Raw genomic sequence first — 18588 nt, forward strand, 5'->3', positions numbered from 1 at the left:
AGCGCCTTACGTCTATGTTATGCCTAGGATGCTACCGTGCATGTCTTGTATGTCAATGATGTAACTTCAGTTCAAGTTACTTTATCTCATTAACATGTAACCTTCTACTATGTCTCCAGTTATTTCATTTCTTACTTTCTAATCTCTAAATTTTCATCTCAAAGTGCAACTGCAGGGATTTTCCCCTAGTTGTGCCTGGCTGCTGAATGGGCTAACAAGCCTTAGTACCAGGCCATTTAGCCTAAATTCATAAATCCAGTTACCTCAGCTTGAAGTGTAGTTGCCGCTAACTTCATAGAGATTTGAAAAGTAGTAGTAAGACATTAGACTTAACTGCAGAGAAAGAGAAACTTCAGACTTCCAATTAGTCGATTTTGCACCTTATCATATTCCGTGAGTCATTTTGCAGAGACATTTATGTGCATAATGATTTTGAATATTTCATTACCTCCAGTTTAAATTTTTATTTTTTACAGCTCTTAACAGATGCGTTGTCCAGTCAGTTGCATCCTGAAAGCTAGATATTACTTTGAAGATTTTTAAGAAATACAGTGATACCTCGGTACTCGACCATAATCCGTTCGAGATCCGTGTTCGACCTCCGATTTGTTCGAGTACCGAATTTTTTTTCCCCATAAGAAATAATGGTATATATTCTATTCCGTTCCCAAGCACTCGAACAGGCCCAAAATATTAATAAAACGTGTACCTAAACAACAATAATTATCTAAATGTGTATGAAATTGGTCAGAAAATCCTATAAAACAATTTTAAACCATTTACTGTACTAAAATAAAACAATTTTAAACCATTTTCTGTACTGTAGTGAACATACCTTTGAGCAGCGGTTCGATGGCATACAGGGATGGATGTGGAGAGGATGGAAGGGGGAGGTTACTGCTTGGAAGGAGAGTCCCCTTCCATGATGTGGCGGGGTAGTTCTCCTTCAGGAGTTGTTTCTCTCTCCAATGAAAGGGTGGGCAGATCTATTTCAGGGGTTTCTTCTCTTCTTTGTCTCTTCTTTGGAGGAGAAACAGGCTTTGATGTAGCAGCTTTCTTTTCTTTTGTGAAAAACTGGTCTATTGTTAATTGTTTCTTCCTCCTCTGCAGTATTCTTCGAAAATGATACATGACACTATCATTAAACATATGCACTGCCCGGTTTGCTACTGCAATTTCTGGGTGGTATTTTTCAGCAAAAGCCTGCACATCTGCCCACTTGGAACAAATTTCATTGATGAGAGAACTTGGAACATCCTCCCTTACCTCATCCTCTTCTGAAGATTCCTGCTCCACAATCAGATCCTGCTGCTGTTGTTGTTGCAGGTGCAACAATTCCTCCACAGTCAACTCGGTAGAATGGCTTTCTACAAGCTCATCAATATCATCCTTGTCGACCTCAAGCCCCAAACTCCTGCCCATGACAACAATTTCCTCAACGACATCAGTGTCATCAGAAATTACAGGGGTAGCAGTGCTTGGACCCGCCTCTGGTTGGAAACCTTCAAACTCCCTCTCTGTGACACATGATGGCCACAGCTTACGCCAGGCAGAGTTCAATGTCCTATAGGTCACACCTCGCCAAGCTTGGTCAATCATGTTAACAGAGTTGAGGATGCTGAAGTGTTCCTTCCAGAATTCCTTTAGGGTCAACTTCGTGTCACTGGTCACTTCAAAACACTTTCTGAAAAGGGCCTTGGTATAGAGTTTTTTGAAGTTTGAAATGACCTGTTGGTCCATGGGCTGGAGTATGGGAGTAGTATTGGGGGGCAAGAATTTGATTTTGATAAAGCTGTATTCTTCTTTCAAGTCATCCTCGAGACCTGGAGGATGTGCAGGAGCATTGTCCATAACCAGAAGACATTTCATTGGCAAGCTCTTTTCAATGAGGTAAGCCTTAACCTGGGGGGCAAACACTTCGTTTATCCACTCAGTAAAGAATTGTCTTGTGACCCAAGATTTAGTGTTCGAGCGCCACATAACTGGTAGTGCACTTTTACAAATATTATTTCGTTTGAACACCCGGGGGTTGTCCGAGTGGTACACTAACAAGGGTTTGATCTTGCAATCGCCACTTGCATTTGCACACAGCAACAATGTTAGCCTATCTTTCATTGGCTTGTGACCTGGCATCTTCGTCTCGTCCTTGGTAATGTACGTATTGGCTGGCATTTTCTTCCAAAATAACCCAGTCTCATCACAATTAAAGACTTGTTGTGCGATCAAATTTTGTTCATTTATGTACCGATCGAATTCCCCCACGTATTTATCGGCTGCAATTTGATCCGAACTAGCTGCCTCCCCATGCCTAGTAACACGATGAATACCTGTTCTATTACGAAACTTTTCAAACCAACCCCTGCTCGCTTTAAATGTAAATGAATCACTTTCACTGGTACTCGGACTTTTCTTCACTAATTCTTCATAGATATGCAACGCTTTTTCACAAATGAACGCTTCACTAACACTTTCCCCGGCCAACTGTTTTTCTTTAATAAATATTAAAAGCAACTTTTCCATCTCCTCAATCACTTGTGGCCTTTGCTTAGTTACCGCCGTAACTCCCGTTGCAACATTCGCCTTCTTAATCATTTCTTTATGCTTTAAAAACGTAGAAATGGTCGACTTCGCCATTCCGTATTCTACCGCTAAATCGGACACTCGTACACCATTCTCATATTTCGCTATAATTTCCTTCTTCAACTCGATCGTTGTTCGCACTGTTTTCCTCTTCTCCTTCCCCTTAACACTCATTACTTTCTTGGGACTCATTATGAAAGCTAAAAAAGCAATTAAAAGCACTGAAAATCACTAAATCACAACGAATGCTGATCGCGCGTTGTCTGAGTGACGCTCTCGAGAGAACTGATGCTTCCCGAACAAGCGAGAGTGGCCGAGATGGCGCGATCATCACAAAGCCCATGCGGTCGTCACGTGTTCGGCTGGTCGAGTACCGAATTTTTGGTCGAGCACCGCAGCAAAAATTTCTCGAAAATTTTGGTCGAACTCCGAATTGTTCGAGTATAGAGTCGTTCGACTACCGAGGTATCACTGTATCTAGAAAGATGATTCCTTGTGTTATATGCATAGTTCCTTTATTCTGCATTGGTGGAATACTATTCTCCTGCCTGGATATCTGCAGCATTCTGGGATGGATATGTATTTTTGCGACGATGGTATGAAATGGTAATTTCTTTTTCTCAACAATGATTATTTTGAGGCAATCCATTGATGAAAGGTTACCATATTGGTCAACTTATGCTCAATTAATATCCTTGATATCTTTAAATCTTCCATTGGCACCTTTCGTGACCTCAAACAATAGGTAGCACATGCAACCCATCTTTCAGGTAATCAATATGACTATTGTATTAAGATGTCACTTTGTTGCATCAACCAGGACCAGGAGTCTTTCCTTTCTTTTACTGTTAAACTGTGCAATAGTTTAATGGGCGGTATTATTCTTCTTGAATCTCATCTGTTTAAGAAAGCCTGTAATGCTGCTTTGAACCTCCATCCAATTTTACATTATTAATTTTGCTTGGTGTTTATTTAAATTAAGTCTTTATGTTGTTTGTTCCCTGTAGCAGATAGTTTTTAAATATGACCATTGGAGTACCCTGTCGACCATACTGAATGATCATTTCTGTGTTCCTTCAGCTTCAGGTATATAAGTTTCTACCATGTATTTGTCACCTTATTCCTTTTGTATTTTATGTTAGTTCTATTTTCAGTGTATTTCAAGAACAAATTCTTTGGTACAAACATTAATCTAGCAATGCAACTTGTCAGACTCATTAAACTTGTGTATGAAATATTTTTCATTCACTTTATGTGTTATTCGTGCCTCTCTGTTCTTCCTTTTACTCACACACACAGTTTTATTCTTTTAAATTCAGTATTGCAATTAATTGACCTTGAAGGTTTGTTGTATGTGAGTTCTCACACGATAATAAAATATTTTCAGTAATATAATGTAATGTATCCTGACATTATTTGTTTGCAACAATGATAGCCTACAGATAATGAGCTTCAAGTTTAAATTTGCTATCATGTAGCTTTTGGGCCAGCCTCACTCATCAATGGCCCTTTAGTAAGTTGCATAGGGAAAGTACCTTTGTCTAAGCTCTAGAAATTACAAAATTTCTTCAGGGTTAGTACTAGCTGTGCCAATCCTCTCTTAAGCAGTACAGTATTACTATGATATTCAACAGTATGGGTACACCTGTAATAATGATAATGCTTAGCCAGTCATGGAAACTTTGTGATATTATTAAAGTAGGAATTTTAACCTAATTGACATTAAAAAACTAAAGTAATATTTTGATCTTTTGCAATTTCTTGATAAAAAAAAAATTCCCCCAAAAAAATTCTTTATGAAGCTGCCATATCCTTATTTGGTAGGATGCAAACATATCAGATTCTATTTCATGCACTTTGAACACTTCTTTTCACTATTGAGATGCAGTTGTTGATATAATGTTCTCACGTCATTCTTTGTTACTCTCTACTTCATTTTTATTGTTCTTTTCAGTGTTTTCCACTCATCATTCCATGACAAATTTTAGTTACCAATATAATATAAAATTATCTTTACAAAATATCAGATTCCTTTTATTTAATTTTCTCTATCAGTCCATATTGAAAATAGCTACTGAATACTGTATCTTTTATTTAATTTGAAATCTGTGTGTTTTGTATAAAGTTTAATGCAGCAAGATTTTATTTGATGAGCGATTAGAAGGGTTTCCTGAAGACCATTAAAGCTTTATCAAATTTCCTACAGTGACAAGGTTATTAAATTGCATGCATGATATTGTTCTTGTACTTCGGGAGGCAGACATCTTGAGTGCTATTGTTTGTGGTTGAGTTACTGGAAAACAGCTTTAGCTTGATTTGCCTATGAAATTTTGTGTTAAAAAATGGAGAACAAACTCAAGACTGATGTTTTTCCATTTCCAGATTTAGTGAATTAACTCTGGACAATTGTACTGTATATATATTTTTAATACTCAATGTTTGGAACACCTTCTCCACTGTAATAGCCTAAAGGTAGCAGAGATGGTCCAGGTGATTGTATGTTTATCGGGGCTCCTTTTACAGGTCTGGATCATCTAGCTCTGGCCAACTCTAATGACACTAATTCCACGCTGCTCAAATCAACATTAGTTGCTCACCAGCGCTCACAAAGCCTATCAGGTAAAACTAATGATTAGAGGGCTTCAAATGGATTTACTTTTTTAAGTTATTCTTCCAGATTTTGTGATGAAAAGCCAAGTTTGTATGACAGTTTTCTTGTATGTGAAAAAACTACTTCAGCCATTGGACTGTAGAATGCATGACTTGAAGCTTAAACATTAAAGTACAAGACATAGCCTTTATAATTATTGATAGCGTAAGTAAAAGTACTTTTCTTCTCTGAAAATTATGTGTGACTTACATACATTTAGTACTTTTACATTACAAGAGATTGACAATACCACAAAAAAAAAATTCAAGACTGATGACATATTTTTGTTTGATACGTAAAGAGACCGATTAAATGGTATTACTCATTGTCAATCTAGTTTGATATCTTTGAATCTTTTAGATTTTCATTTGTTCATGGCTATAAATCATGTTGCAATCTGTTGTAGTTTGTATACAATTTGTATTAAGAGTCCTGATCTATTATACTGAAGATATAGGATTTATTAAAGTTTTCTTATTTATTTTTATGTTTAGAATATGGTTTTGCAGAATACTGGCATGTTGGGATGTTATATAACTTGCTTTTTGTGCATGAAAGATTTGTGCATGGCTCTGTTATATACAGTACTGTAAAGTCACATTATTAGAATGGCAGAAATTTTTAATAAATGTTCCCTAATTATTTAGCGCTTTGTTATAAAATAGTAATTATTTGACTATGTGCATGGTATTTATATGGTAAAATGCTCGTTTGCCTCATAGCTTAAATGGATAACTTTAACCCTATGATTGCTTTTTAGTTAATATGGAAGTTTTTCATAATCTTGCAATTTTTTTAATATATTTGACCATTTTGACAAAACATTATAGTTGATTATAAAAAAAATTGAGGAAAACTTCATAAGATTTTAAAATTGAGCATACTAAATGATAATTTAATCGTTACTTTATAGAAAAATAACTTGTTAGCAGTCACAAGTGTTGGAGTATAAAACATGCATTTTGATTTCCTTCATGTGGTAAGTGGTTTAACTTAATACTTCATTACCATTGTATTGGTTAGTGTGTGATTAAAGAATTTAGAAAAAAAAAAAAACTTTTCCAGTACACACCTAGGTTGTGTATAATAAATTCCATGAAATATGTCAACTGGTATTTTCTGATGATATAATCAATAATGCAGTAGTTTTCATTATAAAAATTTATATACTGGCATTCTACATTACTGTATTATAGTTAGATATTACTTTTCGAGAGTTGATTTAATTTCTAAAAGTAGATTTTATTACCATATAATAATAGTTATACTTTAATCCATTTTGAATTGAATCTTATAAGCGACTGATGTTAGTTTAATGGTTGACTAAATATTCAAAAATTTAGTTACCATTAATGGCTAAGATCAGATGTTATGTTTTGTATCAAGTGCAATAGTCCAATTTATGTTAAATATTTGTACATCCCTTTCATTTCATTTTCCATTGTTTTATGGTTATTATTTCATGTTTTAAAGTAAGTACTTTAATTCCCTATTGATTTTTTTTATGAATTGTTTGTCTTTTCTTTTTCTATTTTGATTGATTAAAAAACAAGTATTAATTTATAAAATCTTTTCTCTCTTAGGTCAAACTTTTTCCAACACCATACAATATTTTTTTTTTTTTCTTGAAAATCCATTAATCATTTGTATATCTATATTGTGGTCCTGTGTAGTCTATAGTTTCTGATATTTTGTCTCACAGACGGAAGAATTGAGTGTTATTATTATTAGTATTTGAAATACTACATTCGATTTAAGGCGAAGCTGTTTGAATTGAATATATGAAGATCTACAGTAACAAATCACTGTTAGAATAATACCTCAGAGCTTGAACAACCCAGAACTCGAACATTTAGGTGATCAAACAAATTTTTAATATTATTTTTCCTCGGAGATTGGTAAAAAAATTCCGAGGTTGAACGAGTCGAGATGCGCTTCTGAGACAAAGGCAACTGGCCAAGTTTGCGAGTAGCTCTCGCCCAGTTCAGACCCGCATAGCATCGTTCCATTAACTATTTTGCTAATTTAATTCAAATCAGTGTTTTTATTATTCATGCATACACAAATAACTCTCAAATAGGTTGATAGTAGCAGTGATAAGCCAAAAGGGTAGGTTTCAAAAACCACTATAGAACTAAGAAAGATAATTGAAAAGTTAAAAAGAGGTGTCAGTGTGACCCACATATCCAAAGGGTAAGGCATACTGTAATAAAAGATCTGCATGATTTGAAAAAAACAAAGAAACAATTAAAGAGGAAAATATAGCCATAAAAATGTCATTTATATCTAAACAAAGATGTAAGACCAATGAGGAAGTTGAGAAATTGCCCTTAATATGGAAAAATGAAAATCAATTGGTCGGTGATAACTTTTCAGTGACAATCCTATGTGAAAATGTGAAGCAAATTCATTCAGGCATCATTGAAAACACATCTGTAAAAAGTGATGATCCAGGTTCTAGTGAAAATTTTATGGCTAACCGAGGCTGGTTTTACAGACTTAAAAAGAGAAGAGTCATGGGAGACTGCACCCTCAGACAAAGAAGCTCCTGAGGAATATATTGGGTAAAAATATAATCTACTTAAGATAAGGCAGTAACCAGCTGAGCATGCAGTTTTTATAAGGGTTACATATTAAGTCATTTCAGAAATGTCTTATAAACGAGGGAGAGACAAATCACTCCTGATCACTTTTTATTAGTAATAAGGCCCTTAAGTGACTCACAATGAGTGCCAGAAAAGAGGCACAAAAGAGAAAGAACCTCAGAAGGGGAAGGGCAGTTCCTAACTTGTTTACGAAGGGAGATTCCCCTTCCAAGCCACTCTAACACATCTTCCTTCTCCTCTCCTCACCACCTCCCACTCAAGCCATCCACTCTCCCTAACACAGGTAAAGGGAAGTTCTCTGTTAATTTATTACATATTTATTAATTTACGGATTCCATTAATCATAACCATCTCTTGTTTTTTATATGCTTCTATGTACTATACTGTACTGTATTTTCTATTGTGATCGAGAACTAGTTATTGATATTTCCATTTATACTTATAGGGAAAATTACTTCCATGTTCAATTACGGTTTTGAAATGATTCATGTTCGATTTAAAGAGCTACCACTCTACTGTAAAAAGGGATTAGTACATACGGGAGAAATTTGGTACAATCACGTGTACTTTATGTACTAAGTCAGTACATAGATAATGAAAAATACATCAACAATATGAGTTGATAAAGAATATCATAAGAAGTAGCTAGCTCAAAAAAATTCCTGCAGAGCTTCTGCTGATCAATATATTATTAGCTAGTTAGCAGCAACGCATGACCTACAAAAAATCACCGTCTAATTAAAAAGTACCGTATTTCCCTTGTCATAAGACAGACCTTTTTTTCTTTAAAAATGGTCCCATAAATCACCCTGCGTCTTGACACTTAAGATAAAGTTGTATAGTGGAGTTTGACAAACCTCAATTGCCTCTAAGCACTCACCTTCACCAGATTTAGATTATAAACTTGCAATTATCATTCGTATGTAATAAATAAATTTAGTTAGATACTGAATTTACTTTAATTAATGAAGGTAAGATATTTGTTTTTGTTATCAGCTGATCACTCGCCCATGCCATCTACATGCAAACATACAACTAATGGTATCCTAGCAGATGACACAATATTCATCTATTTTCTCATATTTTGTTGATATTTTGTAATAAAGCAGTATTTTGGTAATGAATATGTTACATGGGTTCCAAAATAATAGATAGTTGTTGCTGAACAGAACCTTGAAAAATCATCTCGCTGCAAGTCTGTTACCAATATACTGTAGCTGTAATCTAACTAGACCTAGAGTCCCACAAACAGCAGAAAAAATATTACACCTAAATTAAATTTCTTTAGTATTCTTTATTTAATCAGTAATTAATTTTGTATGAAAATGTATACATTAGGAATTTTGGAAATATTACTGGAATTTTACTTCTTTACCAAAATTTGACTTTGAACATTTGATAATACTGCTTTCATGTAAACAAAGTGACTTGAAAACATTGTCACGCATTGTAATGGCAGTCACCACTGGTTTATTGGTTTTTATATGAATATGTAATAAGATTGGGATAACAAATGTACAGCTAATTGATATTTACCTACCACATTTCATAATGCACCCAAAATATGAAAATTTACACTAGAATTGCTGACTAGGAATTGCTGTTAATGTAACTTGTAAAATCCTCAATTTCTTTTTTTCCGAAAGTTGCTTCGCTAAATATAGGGTGCGTCTTACCACTTGTAGCGTCTTATGACTCAGGAAATACGGTAATGAAAATCTATACTGTACACAATACAGTGATCACTGTCTAAATAAAGCAACACTGCAAGATGTCTAATGAAAAAGTTCACCACTTGACCCTACCAGAAAGACACTGGGGTCCCAACACATACAATGGGCCTTCGAGTGGTGGGGGGAATGTTGACCCTCCATTGTAAATCAACTTTAAAGGTATACCGGAACACCCACAGGGGAGTGGTTAAAGTGGGTGTACAATGCATACTGCTTAGTGGTTAAAATTAGCCACAACTTACAGCCAGTGATTTAGAGGAAGGCACTAGCAACAGCAGAGCAATTATTATTACTGAACTGACTTTTCATCTCTTGAAACATGTAGCTGAGAAAGTGTGAAAATAATAATGGATACAAAAATATACGTGAATTAATCTAAATCGGTGAAACAAAATATCTCCTAAGTAAACAGCTGGGAAATTTGCCTAAGAGCTATTTACAGCACTTGAGGATAAACAAAAGTGGGGTTAATGGCAAATTTACCCAAGAGGATCCACAGTCACTCTCACATTGAGCATTACTTTTGTCTGTCAAACTGAAGTCTGATAAACCTGGGGTCATCAGAGGATCAAAGTAGAGGCATACATTTATGGTTAATGGAGCTTCATTGAAACATGTCAGTAGCAACCCAAATTTTGTAAAACTGTCCTATTGCAGTATGTTTACATGCACGTTACTTCGGCATAAACATTTTGGGTGTTTGTGCTCTAACTTACATCTGTCTTTTTTCTATTATAACATGCCTAAATATTTGTTAATTGTACCATTCCTTATAATGTATTGTATTTACTGATGATGTCACTTTACTGTTATTAAAAGTACAGTATACTACTATAGGAATAGGTGTTGGTCTTGATTGTTGTTGAACTGTTTAAGTTGTCAAGTGATATACTGCCTTTATCTTTGGGTTTAATAATAACTTTATAACTGCTTTATACCATATAAAATAAACAAACATGTGTTTTGCATAGCAATTTGGCAACATTTTCTATAATTTCCGGTATCTATTAAAAGTAGACAGCTTGTATTGGAGATTTAGGTATTATTATACTTTCTCGTTTTTTACTACTATAGGACTACAAGCCAAAGTACTAATGTCAGTGATATTTACAGCATGATGGGCATTTAGTAATATATCCAGTTCTTGTTAGAAATCAATGCATTTCTTTGTATTATTTTTTTTAATGTGTCCTATGGTATCATAAGTGGATCACTATAGTCATGATAATTTGGGTGCACTTACAAAACAAATTGATATGTTATTGCTTCACCAAGGACTTACTTATGTTTCTGGTTGGTTATCAACCATAATTTGACTGGTAATAGGCAAATTCAGGATGTCTGTGAACAGCAGGATGATGCTGGTGGCTCCTTTTTAGCCACAAAGAGAATAGTTAACATATCTATAGCTTCTGTTGTTGGAGTGTATGAGAAGGTTGCTGTACAAAGCCAATCTTCACAGACAACCTCTTTCGAGAGTGTTGCATCCAAACTCTTGTGCTACATTGAACTCCATGGAGATTGTCCACCATATTCTCAGAAACGAAGGGTTTTCGAGGCAGTCTTGATTATCTAATTAGGTTCTAAGAGACTAAGTCAGTGAGATGTTTATTTAAATTGGTGTAAGTCAAGAAACTTGTCTAGTTTAGATAACGTTGAGAAATTTTTGCATTTCCTTTTATTATGAAAATAAATTGCCAGTTTTAGCTATTAAGGGTTATAGATCCTTGCTTAATTCTGTTCTTAGAGATTTAGGATTGGATTTATTCATTTCAGGTATTATTCTAGATATCTTAGTTCCTTTATTATTGAAAAACCTCTAGTAGTCAGGGAAATTTAATGGAATCTAGATGTAATATTAGTTTTTGAAGGGATCAGCTTTTGAACCTTTGGAAAATCTTTCTCTTAATGATCTCACAGCCAAAACTTCATTTGGCATTAACATTGGCTAAATGCATTAGTGAATTACAGACTCTTTCTTATAAAGTAGGTTTTGGACCGTATAAGATGATTTTATTCCTTTTGTCTACGTTCATAGCTAAGAACACTTTTAAGATATAATGTCTACCACAATTTTTTCAAATTGCCTCTTTAGAAAAGGATGTCACAAGTGCTTCAGAGAATAGATTTCTTTGTTTGGTAAGAATGGTTAAATATTATTTGGAAAAATGCAGATTAAGGGGGTAATGTTCCCAAATTGTTTTGAGAGGTTAGGTTTTTGAATTACTCTTTGTCCAAAAAAGGCTATGTCTTTTCTGTTTCAAAGGGTATTTATTGAGGCTCAGAAGTCATTGCATCAAAGTCAGATAAAAGACATGAAAATTAGAGACTTCATGATCTTCATTTACAAAATATTTTATTCTTTATCATCTATGACCTCTATTTTCAAAACCATCACTACTGTTATTCTCAGTATGCCATGTTCACATTAATATGTTATTTTGTATTAAAGTCGGTTTTTCTAATTTTGTTAAATATGTTATATTTTATTCTTGACTTATTTATTCTCTACTGGGTTGCTTTTCCTGTTGGGGTCCTAGTGCTTACAATATTTCTTTTTCTATCGAGGTCTACAACTTAGCTTGTAATATATTTTTTATTATATTTTATTTAAGCCAGCCATATGATAAGTATTATGTTTGACCAACCTTGGTTTTTTAGAAAAAATTATCATCATAGATAAAAAGTTTAGCATTTATAGACATTGAGAAAAGCTGGAGCTTGAAAAATGAAAATCATAGGCATCAGGAAAAGGTGGATGTTGTGAAATGTAGTTAAATTGTGATTCAGGCTCGGATATATTTTTTTCACATTTTATCTGATATGATACATATATTTAGAAAACACTTTCTTAAATTAGAGGAAGGATGTATTTTAGTTGGTATAATATCCCAAAGAAATGTGAAATGCATGCAACAATTAAGGCATGGTAGCATTGTTAATTTAGGTTAATAGGTTGTCAAGTGTGTTCACAAAGTCATAGAAAATGCATGACATTTAGGAATTGAAGGGGGTTGGCATGCTTAGTTATAGGGAATTTAGATTGAGAATTGATACCCACTAAAAGCAGGCCGTAATGACTCCTTGTAGTGAATGAAGTTGTTGTCCTGTTGCCAGATATGCAAAGCTGTATAGTATTAAAATACAAAGGGAATTTTAGTAGTAAAACTAATTATTTCTTTACTTAGCAGATGTTCATAATGCTTCTCTGTTTACATTTACCCCAAAACTAAAAATTTCACATTTTCTTTTCTTTCAGTAGGTTAATGGCAATAACCTCAGCTTGAATATGCTACAGCTGCTCTATCTTTTCAGTCTCCAAGTTAAATCTAAAAACCCCATCCTCTTTATGCCACTAGTCAGTGGGAAGGATGAGGTTAGTTATATGATCATTAGGAGATTCCTTGAATTCTAATGAATTGGAAATACCAAATCTATTCTCCTAAGTGCCCCAGGACTATCAAGGTTGTCTCCATTGAAAATTTTACGAAAACTCTAAATCTTTTCAGAATCGAAACATTTAGAACTGGTCTCTAACTGCATGATGCTTTGGGGACTAGAAAAAACCTACTGTAAAACCATTGAAAGGGATCCAAGACCTTCTATCACATCTTTTTCTAGGAGTTTTGTATTCTCTAGTTTCAAAATATGGATCTTTTCTGAATTCTTTAGATAACTTCTAAAAGGTATTGGTTCCTTGTACAAGGGAGAATTTGAGGACAGAATTATTTTTCAGCACTCTTTAACCATGAGATGTAGACTTTTTCTTACCTAATAGAAAAGTGAAAGCTTTTGGGCTTATAGCATCCTGCTTTTCCAACTGGGGTTGTAGCTTAGCAAGGAATAATAATAATAGGGATCTGTTGGGAAAGATTGTCATAGTTGATATTTCTGCTGCAATGTCTGTTAGGAGTGAAATCCTGATGGCCTACCACTTTTATGAAACAAATTCCTTTAAGGAGAAAAAAATTAAGACAGCAGTTACAGGATAATAGGGAAAATCTGAGGTTTACGAGAATGCCCTCAAAGCGTCACTGCATATTGAAGTTCACTTATGTCAACAACCGATTCTGTTCTTATGGAAAAATAGGTCCCAAAATAGGGAAAGAAATCAAAGTGTCTCTCTTGTGTATCAGATACTGTTCAAACCACAAAGGAACACATTTGTGCCCTATATTTAACCACAAAATTCTCAAATGCTGCAGCAGCCTCTGAACACCCATCTGAAATAGTTTTTTGTTCCGACACAGACACTTACCTCGAAACACTTTGCATAGGAGTCACTGGTGGCTCCTCTCTAACGACCAGAGTTTTGCGTAGTTTACCCTACTATATCCAACGTGACCCGTAAGCGGAAGAGAACGTGACCTGGGGCAATGCCCGAGGTCAGCCATGTGGCGACGATCTCTACCTAGTCAGTATGTTTTCTGGTCGCGTTGTGTTCACACACACCGAAATAGTTTTATCTAAACAAGTTAGATAATTCAAAATAAGTTTAAGATAGTGATGACTTGCAAACTTCCATTAGGCTCACAACAACCCCTACTATAGAATCTGCAAAGGAAAGATTTGGAAAATCGCCGAGTATAATTTGTCTTAGAAAAAGCTTCCTCATTTTCATCTTCCTGGCCTAGAAAATCCTCTAAAAACACTACTATTATAGGCTTTACCCTTTTTTTTTTTTACTGAAATGGTAATCTTTGTGCCTGTGCTAGACAAGTAACTTAATTTAGCAGTGAAGCTGGCAGCAGAAACATTAATGTTGCTAGGGAAAACTGAAGATGCACTATTGTTTGCTCACATCCATCTAAAACATGATGCAACCATTCATCTCTTGCTGAAGTTTAATAAGAGATTTATATGATATTGGTGTTTCCTGCTCTGTAGGAAATATGATAATTCATGCCATTGTTAGATAAGTAAAGTGGTTGATCATTAGCACCTACTTCGAGTGGAGGTGGTCGTAAAGAACAGACCAGATCACACAAATGCAAGGGTTTGGGGTTTTACAATAGAAAAACCTGAAGTAACTCAGTGTTTTGTGCTATCAGAACCCTTACTGATTGGTGCACTGGAACCCCCTTATCAAATCTTACAGAGTTGACCTAAGGTTTAAAAAGGGGCAGGTTAGACTGGAAGCGCTACCTTTGCCCAAATACTCACTAATCTTCTTAGGTTTAATAAGAAGAAAAAGAGGTATAGAGCTTATGAAGCTCATTACTATCAGGCCTGAAAGCTCATTGGTAGGTCAAAAGAGACATATCATCATCCCCACTACAATCACCTAGCTTAGTCTTTCCTAGAATTTCCCCTGAATTCAATGTTAATTTCATTTATGCATAGAACTCGTAACATAGTCTGCTACCATCTGAACATACCTCCTCATATGAGGAACTATAAGAGAAGCACAGTCTTCACAATAATTATCTAAATCACAATATTGCCTTAGGCACAGGACACAAAATGGATAAGGATCATGATCACCCAGAAATACCTCCAATGAGCAACTCTCATAGGAATTAGTAACAACTCCATAAAAAAAGACATCTTGTATTATTGCTAATAATCTAAATTACACCACAATCTGGAGGGGGAGCAAATAATAACAAAAACGAACGTAAGATCGACAAAAGAGCTGAAGAGACATGCAGCTGACGGCATACCCAAGCCAAGTTTATTGCCATTAACCGCCAGATTGTGTCAACATTATACCAGAGGTCTAAATGTATTAAAAGGAAAGAAAACAGTAAAGTTTTAGTTTTGGGGTAAATGATAATAGAAAACCAGGCTTTGAGAGAGAAACGTTATGAAATCAAAAGTCATAATATTAATACATACTGATATTGCACTATATGGTCTTCTATAGTGGGCAGTAGTAAATGTTTCTAAATCCCATAGATAAAGGCAGTACAGTATTTAAGTAAAAGTAGAAGTTATTTGGACTATATTACGGTACTCAAGTCAAAAGGTTCGTTACTGGGGATAGCTTTTGGGAAGGTAGGATTTATTGTTAACACAATCATCTTACCATACAGGTCTCCAACCCGCAGGAGAGAGTCCGAAGCACAAACAAGGAGGAGGAGGAGCGGGTGCAGGAGGAGGCGGAGGTGGGGGCGATAAAGGCGTTGGTGGTGGTGCTAATGTCGACACTCAAATGCAGCTCAAGTATGAAAATGACAGACTGAAACTAGCTCTGGCCCAAAGGTGAGTCTCACAAAAATATTCTTATCATCATCTTAAATATTTAAGTGGAACATGGAGTAAATATAAAATAGGAAGTGAAAACAAGATTATAAACTAGAATGAGCAGAACAGCAGAAAAATAAATTAATATAAAATTTATATGTCTAGTTAATTAGGACATTAGAAAGGACTGAATCTTAGTAAAATAGCATGAACATGTGAATAACAAGTTAATTGTTGAAGACCTTTACTGAGGTCATTTTCACAATACATTTGCATTAGTTGTGTAGGCTTCTATATTAATAGGTGGTAAAAGTGAGGGAAAAAGTAAAAGCAGGGAAAATGGTAGATAGTAATGCTTTCAATTGCCCTTCTATCATCAATCTTACTTTTACATTTCAAGGGCATAATCTATGGTATTGACAGCTTAAGAATTAAATATACTTTACGGGGTTTTCTAATATATTTTTCAACAAAGTAATTTATAAGATGCTTTATTTTTTGTAGAAAATTTCAGGAAACTTTTTTTCACTAAAAATGTCTAGACACCGTATGTAATTTTTCAGCATCCTATGTCATTCCATTGTGCTACTTCTTAACGACAACAATATCTTCTCGTTACTCCCTCACTTTTCCAGTATTACAATTTTTTTAACTGGCTGTTTTCCTATTAGATATTAGATATAATTAGTTCATACAATTTTTTTTTTATCATTTCCTTCAGTTTTGGGCTAAGCTTTCCTCAATTCCAAACAGCTTAGCAGCTTTGAACATTGTTTTCTCACCTTTACCCGCCACAGTTTGTTTATATTTAGCAGTATATATCATTGAGGATTTTTCTCCATAGCGAGTAAATGGTATACTGTACTGTAATAATGGTCTATTTCTACTTTGTAACATAACAACAGCAATTTTTTATCATCGTACGATGATCAAAGTATAAGCGAAAAATTATCCAATTTGACTGTTCATAACAAAACAGCTGTTATTCATTTGGTTTGCTATTCTGGCTGTATGCGTTTAGGCAACGATTATAAAGCTAACAATACTTTTATCATTTTCCTTTACTTTTAAAACATAATTTTACAGTTAAAAATTACCGATAGAAATATTCATAATTTTGCATTTCTGGTGTGTAAATTGAAGCATGGGACAAAACTATTTTATTTGTATCTTCGAAAATTTGTTTATCAAAGCTTTGTATACGAGGGCATTGGTGTACAGTATTTGTTTTACTGCTGATAACAGAATAAATTTTTAAAAGTATTTTTTCGAAAGTATTTTACTGTAAATAATATAAATGCAGTGCGCTTTTGTGTAGTTCTCCTTTGTAAGAACCTTTCTATTCATTGTGAAGTGAATATAGAAATATTTTTCAAAAAAATTATTTCATAATATTTTACTGTAAATACTGTACAGTAATAGTAAAGCACTGAATAGGTTGTTCATAATAAAAGTTTTTTTTCACCTTCTGTTGTTTATAGCAGTATGTATTACTAACGATACTTCTATCATTCTCATTTGCTTTAACTTATTGAAGTAGAAGTTGTGATAAAGAGGTGGAGGGGAAAAAGTATAGTTTATTAAAATTTGGTCATAAAAGGAATTCTCCTGATACACGAGATACGTGGTAAAATAATTTTTTATGGGTATAAATTTGCAAGATTAAAAGTTGCACGAGTATATATGGTATTACTGTAACTTTATTAAATTTTAGGCCCAAAAATGACAATTTTTTTAAATATTTAAAATATATATACAGTACAGTATAAAACTTATGTTCCCTTGGAAACCCCTAATATGAAAAGAATTTCCGTGAAATAGATTTGCATAGAATATATTTACAGATTTGTTATGTAGGTTTCCATGGTTGCCACCCAAATTACCAGTTCAACGACCAAAGGAAACTTGCTGCCAGTTCAGGGGAAAAGCCTTTCCTTTCCATTCCAGTATTACACCTTTTAAACATTTCTCAAACATATTTCTTAGTTTCTATTGTTTGATCCACGTTTTAATTGGGAATTCATTGTTTCCTTTTCAATAAGGAAAATTGTAAAATATTCATTGAACAATCAGCCAGCAGTGTTAATAGAGTAATTATTAGTAATATCTATGTCTGTTTCTTAATAAAGAATCTATTTTTATGGTAAATTGATAACTGAAAGTTTTTTTATTTAATTTTTTTCACACAGCTCAGCTAATGCTAAAAAGTGGGAAATAGAGTTGAATTCTTTAAAAACAACAAATGCCAGATTGACGTCAGCACTACAAGAATCGACAGCCAATGTAGAGGAATGGAAAAAACAGCTCCAAACATACAAAGAAGAAAATAGTAGAATGAAAACACGAATTCATGAATTTGAAGCTGGAGGAAGAGGTAATTATTTTTGTTGTTGTTTCGAAGAGCATAAATTTATTAGTTTTATATTAAAAATGGGCAAAGTTAGCTTGGTTTTGCAAGTAGTTATTTATGAAGACTGTAAAATAGGAGTGAAGACATTTAATGAAAACATGCTAGCATTATTTGCAGTTTTACCTTTGGAAAACAGCTTGTGTGTTTCCTTGAATAATATATGTTGCATTTAATGTATGTTTAGTAATATGCACTTACAATTATGCAGTAGCATGATGTTCTACATTATATTTTAATAGGTGGGGGTGATTCTGACGAGTTAGTCAAAGAAGTAGGATCTCTACGAGCGCGTTTAGAAAACATGGAAGATGAGCTAAGGTCAAGAGAAGGAACAATTGATGACCTTGAAAAACAATTACAGCGAGCTCGTGCTGAGGATCAAAGAGATAAAATACAGGTACAGTATATATTTCCTGAATATAT

The 18588-nt window shown here is 34.2% G+C and overlaps 1 protein-coding gene across 6 annotated transcripts in view; it reads left to right on the forward strand.

Annotated features, from left to right (window-relative positions):
* homer (protein) overlaps positions 1-18588 on the forward strand; it is a 455167-nt gene that overhangs the window by 428735 nt on the left and 7844 nt on the right. For 4 of the 6 annotated variants that reach the window (XM_068356886.1, XM_068356890.1, XM_068356887.1 and 1 more), the window contains 4 exons: positions 5104-5199; positions 15605-15773; positions 17945-18129; positions 18405-18562. In XM_068356886.1, coding sequence (XP_068212987.1) covers positions 5104-5199; positions 15605-15773; positions 17945-18129; positions 18405-18562 — 608 coding nt within the window. The remainder of the gene's footprint in view (positions 1-5103; positions 5200-15604; positions 15774-17944; positions 18130-18404; positions 18563-18588) is intronic. The other 2 variants (XM_068356888.1, XM_068356891.1) reach the window with 2 other exon arrangements.

This window comes from Palaemon carinicauda, chromosome 33, assembly GCF_036898095.1.
Source record: "Palaemon carinicauda isolate YSFRI2023 chromosome 33, ASM3689809v2, whole genome shotgun sequence".
Classification (NCBI taxonomy): Eukaryota; Metazoa; Arthropoda; class Malacostraca; order Decapoda; family Palaemonidae; genus Palaemon; species Palaemon carinicauda.